The sequence below is a fragment of the Pelobates fuscus genome, chromosome 1 (genome assembly GCF_036172605.1).
Source record: "Pelobates fuscus isolate aPelFus1 chromosome 1, aPelFus1.pri, whole genome shotgun sequence".
Classification (NCBI taxonomy): Eukaryota; Metazoa; Chordata; class Amphibia; order Anura; family Pelobatidae; genus Pelobates; species Pelobates fuscus.
The window spans coordinates 458,988,081-459,005,024 of NC_086317.1; the positions used below are offsets into that span (position 1 = coordinate 458,988,081).

Sequence of the window (16,944 nt, forward strand, 5' to 3'; positions counted from 1 at the left end):
TAACCTGTGTTTATTATACATTCTCTCCCCCATACCCAGTAACCTGTGTTTATTATACATTATCCTCCCATAGCCAGTAACCTGTGCTTATTATACATTATCCCTCCCATAGCCAGTAACCTGTGTTTATTATACATTATCCCCCCCATAGCCAGTAACCTGTGTTTATTATACATTATCCCCCCACAACCAGTAACCTGTGTTTATTATACATTATCCCTCCATAGCCAGTAACCTGTGTTTATTATACATTATCCTCCCATAGCCAGTAACCTGTGTTTATTATACATTATCCCTCCATAGCCAGTAACCTGTGTTTATTATACATTATCCCCCCCATAGCCAGTAACCTGTGTTTATTATACATTCTCTCCCCCATACCCAGTAACCTGTGTTTATTATACATTATCCTCCCATAGCCAGTAACCTGTGCTTATTATACATTATCCCTCCCATAGCCAGTAACCTGTGTTTATTATACATTATCCCCCCCATACCCAGTAACCTGTGTTTATTATACATTATCCTCCCATAGCCAGTAACCTGTGTTTATTATACATTATCCCTCCATAGCCAGTAACCTGTGTTTATTATACATTATCCCCCCCATAGCCAGTAACCTGTGTTTATTATACATTATCTCCCCCATAGCCAGTAACCTGTGTTTATTATACATTATCCCTCCATAGCCAGTAACCTGTGTTTATTATACATTATCCCCCCCATAGCCAGTAACCTGTGTTTATTATACATTATCTCCCCCATAGCCAGTAACCTGTGTTTATTATACATTATCCCTCCATAGCCAGTAACCTGTGTTTATTATACATTATCCTCCCATAGCCAGTAACCTGTGTTTATTATACATTATCCCTCCATAGCCAGTAACCTGTGTTTATTATACATTATCCCCCCATAGCCAGTAACCTGTGTTTATTATACATTATCTCCCCCATAGCCAGTAACCTGTGTTTATTATACATTATCCTCCCATAGCCAGTAACCTGTGCTTATTATACATTATCCCTCCCATAGCCAGTAACCTGTGTTTATTATACATTATCCCCCCCATACCCAGTAACCTGTGTTTATTATACATTATCCCCCATAGTCATTTATCGTTGGACCTAGGCGGCATGATGTCTTAGGCCGGCCCAGAGAGTGAGTGAGTGAGTGAATAATATAATATATATGTTCAGAAACATATTAGTACTATATGTAAATCGGGTTCATGCAAGGAGGGTGAAAAGGTATTAAAGAAAAACACACTTACTGCATCAAATTTACAAAGCCAAACTTTTAAAAGCTTTCCTCATTTCTTTCTCGGGATGAGGAATATATCGGTTGTAGACTGAGGATTTCCATCTGCCCAATCTTTTAATAATATGCACTGGAGTGTCAGTGTTGAAGAAGACCGAAGCTGCCCTTATTCTAAATGAAAGACCCGAGACATGGATACAACCCAATCTTAGGAGTAGTGTTCTGATGTAGAAGATGAATTTAGCCGTAGTCAGAGGGATTCAGTGAGAGTAGTGGTGAAATGTGTGTGGCATGACTGAGTGTGGGTAAGTAAGAGTCAAGTATTTTAACAGGGCACTAGTTCTAGGTGGGATAAAGTGGTATAGCGGATGGATGAGTAGTTTGGTTTGTTTTAGAGGTTTGTAGCGAAAGTATATAGTGATCATGATTTTTAGCGATATCAAATATTTTTAAGGTGGTCCCAGTGCCACCACTCATATCTGGTGTCACAATAGCTTGCATTTAAAAAAAAAAAAAAGTGTTTTAACTGTAATATAATAGCAGTCACTTTCCTTCACACGTGTGCGTTTCAGGGCCTACCAGGGCACAGTGTCACACCAGTGCAACTCATATCTGGTGTAACAGTAGTTGTCACCTTTCAGGGACCCTTGGTGTTGTACGTGGCTGGGTGGAGGAAGAGACCTTCAATGACATCAGTGAGGACAAGGAACGGGACATGGCTAGCTTGGTATCCAACCTTGTGCAAATGGGGAGTTTGCGGTTGTGCAAATGGACTGTTTGCGGTTGTTTGCGGTGCGTTAAACGGGGAGTTTGGTCTGTCACTGTGAAGCGGGCGTAACCCTTACACTACCTGATCGATACAACATCATGCCTGATGTTTTAAAGCACGTTATTCCAAACAATTTAGGAATGTTAGATGATTTATGCCCTTTATGGATTAAAACCAGACTGCATCAACTATGTAATTTTCCATGGGAGTTTTGCCATGGATCCCCCTCCGGCATGCCACAGTCCAGGTGTCAGTGCCCTTGAAACAACTTTTCCATCGCCATTGTGGCCAGAAAGAGTCCCTGTGGGTTTTAAAATTCGCCTGCCTATTGAAGTCTATGGCGGTTCGCCGGGTTCGCCCGTTCGCGAACATTTGCGGAAGTTCGCGTTCGCCGTTCGCGAACGGAAAATTTTATGTTCGAGACATCACTACTAACCAGTCACCATCAGTATCTTTTAAAAAGATATGTATGTGTCATATGCTTATATTATGAGAACGAACATCATACATTTCCCCCTTCTAATATTCAAAGCACTCAAAGAAATTCCAGCACCCACTCCTTACATTTACTCTTTAATTCATAAACACATGCCTTTTCATTCATCCTGGCTTGTTCTCAAGTACAAGATTATTCAAGTGCGACACTTTTTTCTGTAGAATGCCCTACATGGTCCTGTTATGAATTTGAATAATTAATTTGACTTTCTCTTTAACTATTTACTAAGTAAAATGTTTATGAAAAGCTGAATTAAGGATTCCACAGTTCTTAAAGTGGTGAAGCGTTCCACGTGAACAGCAGTTAAATATTGGTCAGTTGATCCTAGGAGATGTAAATACCAAATAATGAGGTTTGATAAAGGCTGTGTGTGACCGAAATCTCACCCATTTATCTGACACCATAAATAAAGGATTACTGTATTGAGATTGGAACTGTGCTACATTCCTTCCTTTTCTACTGGTCCTAAGAGATATATCAGCTGGTTATAGCAGTGGTTGCATCAGTTCTAAGGGTCCTTGGGTGAGACAACTAATGATATATATCTACATCAAATACTCATAGATTGTAAGCTTATTTCAGCAAAGCCTTCCTCATTACTAAATATTTCCTTTCTGTAATTGTAAAGCACTGCAGAATATGTTGACACTATATAAATGTTAATGGTTCTAATTTAGAATACCGTATATACTCAAGTATAAGCCGAGTTTTTCAGCCCATTTTTTGGGCTGAAAAACCCCAACTCGGCTTATACTCGAGTCAAGGTCTGTATTATGGCAATTTGCATTGCCATAATACAGACTGGGGGAGAGGGGGGCTGGCAGAGCTGTAACTTACCTGTTCTGCAGCTCCTGTCAGCTCTCTCCTCCTCCGCGCCGTCCGTTCAGCACCTCGGTCAGCTCCCAGTGTAAATCTCGCGAGAGCCGCGGCTCTCGCGAGACTTACAGTGTGAACTGATAGAAGGAGCTGCACGGACGGCGCAGAGGAGGAGAGAGCTGACAGGAGCTGCAGAACAGGTAAGTTACAGCTCTGCCAGCCCCCCTCTCCCCCCCACTGAACTGCCACTGGACCACCAGGGAAGGAGAGCCCCCCTCCCTGCCATATATCAAGCAGGGAGGGGGGACGAAAAATAAATAAAAATATAAATAAAATAAGAAAGAATAATAAAAAATAATAATAATAATAATAAAAAAAAATAATAAAAAAAAGGGGGTATAAGGACCACTGTGGGAGGGGGGGGGGTATAAGGACCACTATGGGAGGGAGGGGGTGGGATAAGGACCACTATGGGAGGGAGGGGGGGGTATAAGGACCGCTATGGGAGGGAGGGGGGATAAGGACCACTATGGGAGGGAGGGGGGGGGATAAGGACCACTATGGGAGGGGGGGGGATAAGGACCACTATGGAAGGGAGGGGGGGATAAGGACCACTATCGGAGGGAGGGGGTGGGATAAGGACCACTATGGGAGGGAGGGGGGGAGAAAAGGAACACTATGGGAGGGAGGGGGGGATAAGGACCACTATGGGAGGGAGGGAGGGAGGGGGGGATAAGGACCACTATGGGAGGGAGGGGGATAAGGACCACTATGGGAGGGAGAGGGGATAAGGACCACTATGGGAGGGAGGGGGGATAAGGACCACTAGGGGAGGGGGGGGGAAGTAAGGACCACTAGGGGAGGGGAGGGGGAAGTAAGGACCACTAGGGGAGGGGAGGGTAAGGACCACTAGGGGAGGGGTGAGTCAGGACCACTGGGGGAGGGGGTGAAGGAACACGGGGGTGGGGAGGTAAGGACCACTGAGGGAGGAGGAGGGGAGGTCAGGACATATGGGGGGGGGCAAATATCCTTGCACCAGCCCTGCACACACTGCATTCATACACTGCATTCATACACACACTGCATTCATACACACACTGCACTCATACACACACTGCATTCATACACACACACACTGCATTCATACACACACACACTGCACTCATACACACACTGCACTCATACACACACATGCTGCACTCATACACACACACGCTGCACTCATACACACACGCTGCACTCATACACACACACGCTGCACTCATACACACACGCTGCACTCATACACACACACGCTGCACTCATACACACACACGCTGCACTCATACGCACACACTGCATTCATTATACACACACTGTAAATAAATATTCAATTAATATATTTTTTTTAGGATCTAATTTTATTTAGAAATTTACCAGTAGCTGCTGCATTTCCCACCCTAGTCTTATACTCGAGTCAATAAGTTTTCCCAGTTTTTTGGGGAAAAATTAGGGGCCTCGGCTTATATTCGGGTCGGCTTATACTCGAGTATATACGGTACTTAGAATACTTTACAATAATGTAGAACTGAGAGAGGGCAATCTCTCTCCCTCACTCTCTCCCTCTCTCTCTCTCTCTCTCTATATATATATATATATATATATATAAAAAAAATCTATAAACTAAAATAAATGCTCCATGTAATTCAGTTCAGTATGTTAAATGTTGAGGCATCTTTGCAGGCATCCAATGGCTTTTATCAGCTTCCACCACACATAGTGTGCTAGATGCATTAGCTCATTCTAATTAAGAATCTGTGTTTCCTTTGCATATCCATTAGTCACATACACAAGAAAAAAAAGCTGAACACAGCTATGGACAAGATCGTCCCCACCCCTTAAACATTGCTATTCGACACAAAAAAAACATCATAAACCCAAGCTGACGACAAACCTTATCACAAACCGGACTGTTATCATTGACATCAATGACAGAAACCTCGACAACAGTGTGTGAGACGAACAAACCATCAGTTGCTGTGATGTTAAGAAAGTACATATCTTGCTCCTCTCGATCCAAAGGCCTTTTAACATATACTTTCCATTCGTTCTGTATGAGCCCCAAGGCAAATTTTCCTTTTGGATTTCCTCCTGAAATAGCAATAAAAATAAATCTTCTCTGCATCCCTATTATATAGAGCATATTCATTGAGTCCAAGCATGAAGGTCACAGGTTTATCATACCAAGAATCCCACACAATTAATGTACAGTGGTGGCCAAGTGGACTGTAGAACCCCAGCCACTATGGAACTACAAACAACCTTACATATTTCTATACTTAATGTTGGCAAAGCATCATGGGATCTTTCTTTTCACTGTATCTGGTCTAAGTATTTATACATACACTATATCCTGGTTTATCTGAAAACTGAGTTTTTACAGCAAGATTTTAAAATTTACTGACACTTTAGTACTTAACACAGATCAGTGATACTTCTCTCAAGTGTACAGTGTACAAAATGTGTATATATAATATAACAAGGTAGCATAGAGATAGCACTCCCAGGAATCCAAAGGTTTTCAAAGTAATATATATATATATATATATATATATATATATATATATATATATATATATATATATATGTACTGAATTAGCAGTAAGGAAGCACTTCTTTAGAAATGTATTGTGATTACACTTTTATCATGCATTCCTTAGACCAGCATTATTTAAATATGGCAGGCATTTTGTGTTGACAGAAATTAAAAGTGTATACTGTAAGTCACCATCAGATCAGAGGTGACTCCATTTAGTATCACAATGCAAAGACAGACACATTTTTTTCTCTCTGTACTATATTCACTCAAGTCTGAGCTAAGGAATGCGACTAATGTAAACATTGGCACAGATAAGACATGATGTTTGCAGCAAGGGGGGTTGAACAAACAACCCAGAGACATATATATATATATATCTGAACACACTATCCATATGTAACTAACTATAATTATATTAATCATATATAAATAGTACTAAGTTAATAATATAGAATATTCATGGATATAATATCAATGTCAAAGAAATTTCATATTATTTACTAACGTTGGAATATGTGTAATAGACATGTATAAATCACATGTGTAACATTACTATGTGCTACACATAGTTTCACACAAGAAAACCAGACACATGATTACCAATGACAGATAACACTAAGTAATTCATTTTACTTTTTATAATATGAAGGATCTGATACAAAGTTCAATTGTATAGAGAGGTGAAGAAGAGTTTAGGACGTATCAGAAATCTAACGTATAGCCAAAATTGCAGACACAGGTCTGGTTGAATCCAACCAAAACTCTTTGAAGTGTGACAGCTTTGTGATAGACAGGCATCATAAAGATTAGGATTTGTGACGTCAAAAGCATCACGAAATTCGGTTGACCCATTATACAAAAATGTAAATGGACCCCTGACAAGAATTTTCTGTCATGTAATTGTGCCATCTACTGACCAACATCTAGATGATAGTCTGTAGGGAAGACATGCCCACCTTACTCTATTGGTCACTATCAACTAGTGATGTGTAGAAAACGTCTCCTTTAAAAATTAAGGACAAAGGAAAGAAAGACACTCTCACTGCGGATGGGATATCTAACATCGGACATCTGGAGCCAAAAGCTGGACACACCTAATTCTTTGTATATTTTCCAACTAACACTTAACTTTGAAATTCTTTAAAATTCAGAACTCTGAAAACGTTTCTTTTTTCACACAATTATCTATACTCATACCTGCATTCACCATTTTTGGGATACCTGGTAATTAAATTAATTGATTTTACTAAAAGGCAGAATATACTTGGATAAAAACTGGTGATTCCAAAATGAAGGAGTCATGATTAGTTAATAATATGTAGAATTCGTAATTCCATTCCTGCAGGTGGACCAATGAACTTTATATCATTTTTAACTTTAAAAATAGAATACCAGGCAATTATCCAGATATATTAGCTTACGTAATTTAGAAATAGTAAATCTAAATTAGGAAATTAAAAATTCTGCATAGGGTAAACATTTTGGTTAGAATTATTCTTATTGGATGGACATAGGAATGGTCAAATGGTCAAATGATCTAGTATGAGAAATATTGTATTTGTAAAATTGCCATATAAAAGGATATCTTGCCTATGAGAATTGTAGCCATCAGTGAATGAGTTAATTTAGTGTAGTTTGACTGTGAGCCAAAGTTTTTATTGCTTTAAGCTGTGCTGCTGTGAGATGCTGTGTTCTGTGTTAAGGAATGTTTAGCAAGCTGATTTCACAGTAAAGTGTCCTGTCGTAAATCGTGTTGAAAACTGCATACATGTCGATATAATGTTGCTAGACTGAACTGTCTATAAATTGTGTTAAATCACTTTCATATTGTATACTTATGCTATACCTAAATATTCACTGATTATCACGCATGTTACATATTATTATTATTATTATTGTCACAATAAATTATATTTTTATAATTAGTTTGTGATTAATGTGTGAAAAAAAATCCTCTACTAAAACGTACTCCAGGATCTATGAGAATTAAAAATAGTGGGTAATTATCAGCTTTAAATCATTAATCGGGGAAACCGTGCCAATATATAAAAAATTTATATAATAAAAATTATTACATTTTTTTTTGATAATTTTTATGAAAATATTATTTTAATATTTATCACCCAGGGGCGTGGCTAGCGGCCAAGGAGAGCGGTCGCATGGTGTGAGAGCTCCCGGCCGTACAGGACCTCAAAGCTAGAACCCACGAAGCAAACCGTCCCTAACGTAACCTAAAGTGGGTAATACCCCTACCGACCTGTCGCCATGGCCCCTGCCAAGCAAACGAAGCTCACGGACCCGATCCGCCCGCAAAAAAAGGACAAGACACGGGCCGCCCAAGATGGCGCCGAAGGGCCCGCGCTTTCACAAACCTCGGATTCAGCACAAGAACCTGAGACTGAGGTAAACTCCTATACAGATGCCCCGGTCACAGAAAGGAAGCTCTTCACAATGCTGCAGGACTTCAGAGTCACTCTGCAGAAAGACCTTCGCCAGGCTACTAATGACATCAAAAGGGAAATAGCAGAGCTGGGGGAGAGGACGAACAGCCTGGAAGTCAGGCAGGATGACATGTGCTCAGCGCATGACATGCTGGCAGCGACTGTACAGCAACTAAGTGAAGAGCACAAGTCCCTAAAAACAAAGCTGGCTGATATGGAGGACCGCTCAAGGCGGAATAACGTCAGATTCCGCGGGATCCCGGAATCCGTGTCAAATGACAGCCTCGTGGAATACATATTGTCACTATGCAAGACCCTGGTGCCGACAATACCAGCACAGGAGTGGCTTATGGACCGGGCGCATCGCTTGCCAAGGCCCCAGAGACTTGCGCAGGATACGCCACGTGACACTGTGGTGCGATTCCATTACTTTAAAGCTAAAGATGCTGTTCTAGCAGCGGCCAGGAAAGCGTTGACCCTGCCTGCACCCTATGAAACAGTCCAACTGTTTGCAGATCTTTCGGCTCTGACCATGAGCAGGAGGCGAGAATTTGTGACAGTCACGAAGACGCTCAGAAACAACAACCTCCAATATAAATGGGGTTACCCAACCAAGATCATCGTCTGGAGAAATGGAAGAGCACATACAGTACACGAACCGGAGGTGGGCATGCGGCTACTAAAAGAATGGGGTCTATTCCCAGTGGGGTCTCCGGATAAAGCACCGGCAGAGTCGCCGAAACGCCCGCAGAGAGAGTGGCAGATGGCAGGCTCACCCACCTTGAAATAAAGCTTCTGAATGGACCCTCTCAACCAGGCATTGCCATATGACGCACAGAGACTGTTCTGATTATCGTCAGACTAATGAACTGATAAATGTTGTGAGTATGTATGCATATGCACATTTGCACAAGATTGTACATCACAAACTAAGCACCATACATTAACGGCAGGGACTCGTTGAGAGACTAGTAACAAAGAATAAACAAAACAAACAGAAAAAAAAAAAAAAAAAAAAAAGAGAAAATCCAGCAGTATGGGTTGAGTAACAACTGGGGGCCGGGGATTTAAGGGCGGGGGGAGACCTTGATCCCCAGTTCGTAAGGCTCTACGAGATACAAAGCAGCACCGAGCACAGGCAAGGTGCGCAGTTTATGCAGGTGTTCACACCTACCTACAGGGCTCTGTAGACAGGTTGCCAACTCCCTCCAGGGCAGGGCACTCAGGGATAAGGGGCGGTACAATAACTGTATATGAGGTCATGAACACGGTTCTCATCGTCAGTCAGACCCCTAGGGTGTGCGCGAGGAAGGGGACAATCTCCCGACTCCTGCATACCTTCGGAAAAGCGCTGAAGTTGGATATGGCGCTATGTATATACCTAATTTTATTATTGTTATTATTGTTTTTAGTGTTATTTCCCCAATTTTCTCCCACAACCTATCCCACCTGGACAGCACCGACCTTACTTGCATTACCTAACCATCCACACATATACGCTCCACATAAGCAAATCCGAACAGGACAGAATGGATGACACACTAAAAATCTTAACCCTAAACGTGAAAGGCCTCAACAGCCCCCATAAGCGTAGGCTGGCAGCGCAAGAAATGGTCAGGGCTAGAGCCGCAATAGTCTGCCTGCAGGAGACCCACTTCTGTATCCGGAACCCTCCTAAATTCACAGTTAAACAATATGCCCAGAACTTTCATGCCTTTGCTCCAACTAAATCCAGGGGCGTTGCCATATACTTTCATAATGACTGGGCGTTCTCCCTCTCCAAACAATACGCCAGGCGGGATGGGAGGCTACTGATTGTGGTGGGTTCATTAAATGGCCTACAAGTGACAGTAGTGTCACTATATGCCCCAAATGACTCACAGAAATCTTTTTTAAGTATGGCCTTCCGTACAATATCACGACATAAACAGGGTCACACTATAATATGTGGGGACTTTAATTGTACTCCCGACCCCTCCCTTGATATCCGCAGAGCGAACGATGAATCGCCAAAGTCGGCCTCCCTGGTCTTGGGTCACCACTTGAGTAGTCTCATGAATGAGCATGACTACTACGACACGTGGAGGAACCTGTACCCCCAAGAGAGGGACTTCACCTATTACTCGCCTATGCACATGACCTACACCAGAATAGATTTATGCCTCCTTGACACCAGAACTCTGCCATTTGCACTAAGCATCCGCATAGGACCAATCACGTGGTCCGACCATGCCCCACAACTGATAACGATCAAAATTCCATACCCAGCTAGAGGGCGAGGCACATGGCGCCTCAATGAGGGCCTCTTAGACACCCCGGGACATCTAAGGCAAATACAGACCCAGGTAAAAAACTATTTCGAGAATCACGCTAATTGCCAGACGTCAATAACTACCCAATGGTTAGCCCACAAGGCAGTTATAAGGGGAGACATAATCCAGATAGGAGCGAGGGCTAAAAAACTGTTCACCTCCGAGAAAATACGATTAGAACAAGACATAATCAGACATGAAGAGGCACACAAACGCAAACCCAAAGACAGCACGCACAAAAAATTAGAAGAACTCAGGTCAAAACTTAGGTCCCTACAACTAATAGAAACAGAAAAAAAGTTGCGATTCCTCAAACAATCATATTACTCCATGGGAAACAAGGCGGGTAAGCTCCTAGCTAAGAAGGTCCACCAAACAAAACTACAATCGAAATTACCCTATATCACCTCTGACCAAGGGGTGAAACTGTACAACCCCCAGGACATAGTCAACGAGCTAGCACGGTACTATGCGTCCCTATACCAACTAGACGGGGACATGGGGACTCACCAACCGACTAAACAGGAGATAGCACAGTTTATTGAGCAGGTAGACATGCCACGCTTGTCCCACACACAATGCTCCTACCTAGAGGAACCCTTCTCAGAGGAGGAAATAGAGAAGGCCATCAAGTCCCTTCCCAAACATAAAGCTCCTGGCCCGGATGGGCTGTCAAATTACTATTACATTAAGCTAGCACATCACTTGATCGCTCCCTTAACCAAACTTTTTAACAACATTAAAACATCAGGGGAAATGCCCAAGGAAATGCTGGAAGCATTCATTGTGACGTTGCCCAAGCCTAACAAACCCCCCACCGATTGTGCCAACCTACGACCAATATCCCTTCTTAACGCGGATACTAAGCTATACGCCAAACTGATAGCAACAAGACTCAAAACAATACTCCCGGATCTCATTTCCGAAGAACAGGCAGGTTTCGTTCCAGGGAGACAGGTGGGGGACAATACCAGACACTTCTTGAACCTAATAGACTGGGCGACAACATCGTCCCAGAATGGCCTGATGTTGGCGCTAGACGCCGAAAAGGCTTTTGATCGCCTGCATTGGGGTTATATGACACAAACGCTAGCCAAAATGGGATTCTCCCCAGCAATACTGTCAAGCATTCTAGCCCTTTACCGGAAACCAACTGCCAGGGTATTCAGCACGGGTTTCATCTCTGACCAGATAGAGATCAGGAATGGTACACGGCAGGGATGTCCCCTTTCACCCCTCATATTCATTCTAGGTCTGGAACCCCTTATACGCCTTATCAAACATGACCCAACCATACAGGGACTCCAAACACCAGGGGGCACAAAAAAACTAGCATTATTTGCGGATGATGTTCTGTTATTTATAACGCATCCGGAAACCTCAATCCCAAACCTACTGCATAGACTAGATACATATAGGCAGGTATCTTATTACAGGAACAACTCCCTGAAAACACAGGCACTGCCTATCAATCTACCTAGTTCTACTGTCACAACACTACAAGCACAACACGCCTTTGACTGGCGGAAAACCTCCCTGCAGTATCTGGGGATCAAGCTCACAAAGTCTATCCAGTCCCTACCACAGGAAAACCACTACCCGGTTATACACAAACTTAAGGTCACACTCGAGAAATGGGAACGATTAGAGGTGTCCTGGCTAGGCCGCATCAACCTAGTGAAGATGATGGCAATGCCGCATATACTGTACCTGTTCAGAACCTTGCCTATTGCCCTCCCTAACAAACTAATCAAACTACTACAGAATACAATAAATGCACATGTGTGGAAAAGGAAACCCCCAAGAGTAGCAAGGGGTACTCTGGGGCTCCCATGCACTAGTGGGGGACTGGGTATGCCTGACATTAACACATACTACAAGGCATCAGCACTGGCGCAAGGACTCAGGCTATTACGCCCCACAAATGCGCAACAAAAACCCATCTGGTTAGCGATGGAAAGTGCATGCCTAGGTACACAAGATATGACGAGGCACCTGTGGGCAGGGGGATACTCCCAAGCTGCAACAGGGAAGATGCTGCAATGCTCGAAATTTTTGCTAGAGGCCTGGAAAAACTGGAGCCCACATATAGTAGACACCAAATCACTCTTTTACGCAGCCCCTCTGGAAACATTAGAAATTTTCTCCCCTGACCTGCAGGTGAAGTGTTGGAGGGAGGGAGGAGCGGGCAAGGTCCAGGATATACTAGAGGGGGAAAAGGTAAAGCAGTTCCCCGTCCTGCACAACGATCTAAAGCTTCCGACGAAAGATATCTTCCTATATCTCCGCATAAAAAACATAGTACACTCACATATCCAACGTAGCAGTGCCCTCCCTATCGAACCCCAGCTAACGCTAAAGCAGGCACTATCCCACGGGCACATGAAACCGATGTCAGCATGTTATAACGCGCTTGTCACCAAGATAGCACATGATAAGCCGGCATACATGATTCAATGGGAGGAGGACCTGGGACTCAAATTTCCCACAACAGACTGGCATATGGCCCTAGCAACCACGAAAAGAGCATCGCAAAGCCTCGCCCTTTGGGAAGCTTACTGCAAAGTCCTAATGAGGTGGTACTTGGTACCATACAGACTGGCACGTATGTATCCGGGGACATCCGGGAAATGCTGGAGGTGCAATACCGATGAAGGGACTATACATCACATCTTCTGGGCATGCCCCTCGCTAGCAAAATTTTGGGAAAAGATATCCTCCCTCCTATTGTGCAGGACGGGTACAACCCTACCTGTGAAACCAGAACACTACATTCTCCACCTCATACCCGATATTGCCACCCACCCTCATAAGAAGGTGATTATTAATGTACTCACAGTAGCGAAAATAGTGCTGGCAGGTTGTTGGAAGACCAACAAAATTCCAACCATAGATATCATCACTAACAAAATGGACACCATTAGCGCATACGAAAGGATGGCAAGCAGGGTAAACGGTTGCAGTGAGAGATACGAAAAAGATTGGGGCAGCTGGCCAGCTGTGTGTTAGACAGGTACACGGAGATCATGATGTCATAGGTGTTACACAGCAAAAGGTTTAGGGTGAACAGAGGTAATCATGCCAGTGGCATGAAGAGAGTCAAATCTACCAAGTCGAATTCACCAAGGTACCCCCGCCCCGCCCCTTCCCTCCCTTCCCCCTTTTCTTTCTGTACCCTTCCCGTCTCATCAGTTAAATGTTTAAAAATTAATAGCAATACAAATGTTTATCAGACGTGCACCAGGATACGAGAGGTTACCATTGCATTGTGATAGATTGTAACGCATGTAACACAGGTAGAATATGTAGCATACCATTTGATATGTCCGAGTGTATATGTGACATCCGAGAGTAAAACCGGTGGAAAATGTCGAAGGGTCTATAACTCATACGTTAGGATGCTAACCAAGCCTCATGCAGGAGTTGAGCCCACAGCTGCGACTGTGCTGGTATAGGAGTTAAACGATGCACTGCGCTGCACAATGTCTGAACTATATTTTTGTTTCAATAAAAAGACAAATGAGAAAAAAAATATTTATCACCCCATAAATATCCTCACAGCATTGCTAATTGTCTAACTAAATTTTAAGTAAAACAATCCTACATTCTAATTGGAACCCTTGTAGGAGACTTGCTCCTCAGGGACCTAATTTGAATCTCTTTGTGGTGTATCCCTGGGGCTGGAGACCCACCGCTGACTTCCTGGCCCTTAGTTCTTTTCTCCTTTTCTTACTTGTCCACTACAGAGGCTGCCTATATAGCAAATAGACTATCACACGTAATGTATTTTGGGACTGGGTTCTGGACTGGGTTCTGTTCTTGTTTTGTTTTTTTGTTATTTTGCTGACTTTCAAGTGGCTGACTAACTGTTACTTTGGCGTACTGTTTGCACTTTTAATCAGCTCTTAATTAGAAGGGTAGCTCACATTTTATTTTTCTTAATTTATGAAACACCTGATAACATTTACGTCATAGCAGTTTCTCTTTCCACATAATGACAAGGTTGGAACAAGGCCCTGAAAGTAATTACATGTCTCATATAATAGATAAAGATTAATAGGTCTGTCTACTAAGTCAGAAAATTCAGAGCATTGGCAAAGTAATTAGATATTTTACGTCAAAAGTAAACAAACTGGAATAATGCCACTAATAAAGCTATTTTCCAGCTCTGCTATTTCAGCTTTATATTTACAATCCCTCTTTTGATTCTCATTGATTCTCACAGACACTTAGTATCAATGAAGTGTGGGTTTCCTAGTGAGGCCCCTTTTATTTGTATGACATTAATGGGGCATCACAAACATTTCTGAGATACAGCTCTATCCTCAGTGGAACAGCACCCCATACCTCCTAATACCTTATACTCCAATAATACACATCTTCCTAGCATTGCTTTCTCTCATTTACTATTGCAAATAACAATTTACTCTGCAACAGGCATCGTTTTTTTGAGTTATTTTTCTGCCTACTATGTTTAACAGTCATGCATGCTTCTGGGTTGTAAGCTCTTGTGATCTTGTCTCTGAATTCTTCTTACTTCACTTGTATTGGCTTTATGTACAAACTTACTGTATTCCTCTTAAAAGAAACGTGGGACATGTTCGCTCATGACATACAATAGATAATGACACACACATGCACGTTCTTTACATCTCATGCAAAAGTCATGCCTATAAAGTACATTTCTATTCTTCACAACAGACTTCAATCAGAGAGTAATCACAGATACCATCTGAATATAATCAGATGAAAAAAATTGAATCTCAAGACATGCTGTACTTGCCGTAAATCAGTTTTAAAACCAAAATGCAATTAACTGTTGATTAGGCAATGAATAACGATAGCTTATGTTAATAAATTATTTAATTTTATTATCTTTTAAATTTAGTTGTGTGTCTGTTTATCATACAGCTGTGCGGCTTCTGAAAAATAATAATTCAATTTTTTTTGTTACAAAAAATAAATTTGAAAAGAGTTAAAATAACACATCAGTCCTAAATAGCTTTAACGATGGGGTCATTTAAGGAGCAGTTTAAAGATAAGCGTTTTAATTAGATGAAATTTATCAGACTGAAGTCTGGAAAGAAGCAGAAGAGATGAAGCAGAACAACCCTTTATTAAGCTGGAACAGTGACATTGAGACTACCAATAACACTTTTCCACATCATTAAACTACACAGAGACAAATCCTCCTTGGAAAAAGGGACATGTTTTTAAGTTCCCTAGAAAAAGTGACTACCCTGCCTTTCAGATAGGAACAAATCATAAACTTGATAAAGGAGTTCTTTTCCACGACAATGTGAAGAGGCAATGGCATGTGGAGAAGAGATTTGGATGACTGATACAGTGCACGGTTTGTGAAAAACATCCCTTTGGAAACACTTTGCTGTCCCGGAGGTATACATTTGTTGTACTGCAGGACATTTTTATTGGACCAAGAAAAGAGGTATTCACAGATAACATTGTTGCCTTTGTATGGATGGATAAAAAGACAAGCATAGCTTAGGACACATTTAAAAAAAGCAGTTGGCATTGAAAGCAAGATTAATATGGCTCTACGCTTTAGTAGTACATTTAATGAAGAAAAAAAGAACAAAACAATTAATAAACTAACTATAGGTTAACATGTGTATTTTCGAAGAAACAATTGGTCCGTAGGGTAAAGAATTACTATTGTGAAAAGGGTACTATTGACAACAGATAGAGGTTTCCCACTATAGTTGTACTAATGCCTCTTTCTCGTACATGGCAGCATCAAAGATGCCTGAAAAATACTAGAGATTTGGAGAGATGCCAAGTCACCCAAAACATCAGGAGGCATATGCTGTTTTACATCAATAGCCACCAAACCAATTCCAAATCAAATGAACAAGAGAACAATGGTCAATCCTAGCAATGGGAATTGCAGGTTAATACTTGTACGGGACTACACGTAGCAGGAGACAGTTTCCCAGAAACTGAGAACAGGAGAATGTGACAGAGCCACTATGAGCCAGAACATAAATATGAATTAAAATAAAGAAAACATGAACCCATCTTTACATCCAGTGAACCAGCAAAAACAAATCCAGAAATAGCACATAACTAATAAAACAGAAACCAAGAAACAGGGATTTTTGGTAAGGATCAAAATGCTCACAAGGATATGGAAGATGAACGCAAAAAAAAAATAACATGACGATCAATTAAGACAACAAATAATAGCTCAATAAAAACAGGGATTTCACCTCACAATCACACAGTGCTAAGACCCTTGGACCATCAAACCATAA

The 16,944-nt window shown here is 41.9% G+C and overlaps 1 protein-coding gene across 1 annotated transcript in view; it reads right to left on the minus strand.

Annotated features, from left to right (window-relative positions):
- FAT3 (FAT atypical cadherin 3) overlaps nucleotides 1-16,944 on the minus strand; it is a 445,851-nt gene that overhangs the window by 79,199 nt on the left and 349,708 nt on the right. Inside the window, exon 12 of the mRNA XM_063430785.1 lies at nucleotides 5,275-5,471. Coding sequence (XP_063286855.1) covers nucleotides 5,275-5,471 — 197 coding nt within the window. The remainder of the gene's footprint in view (nucleotides 1-5,274; nucleotides 5,472-16,944) is intronic.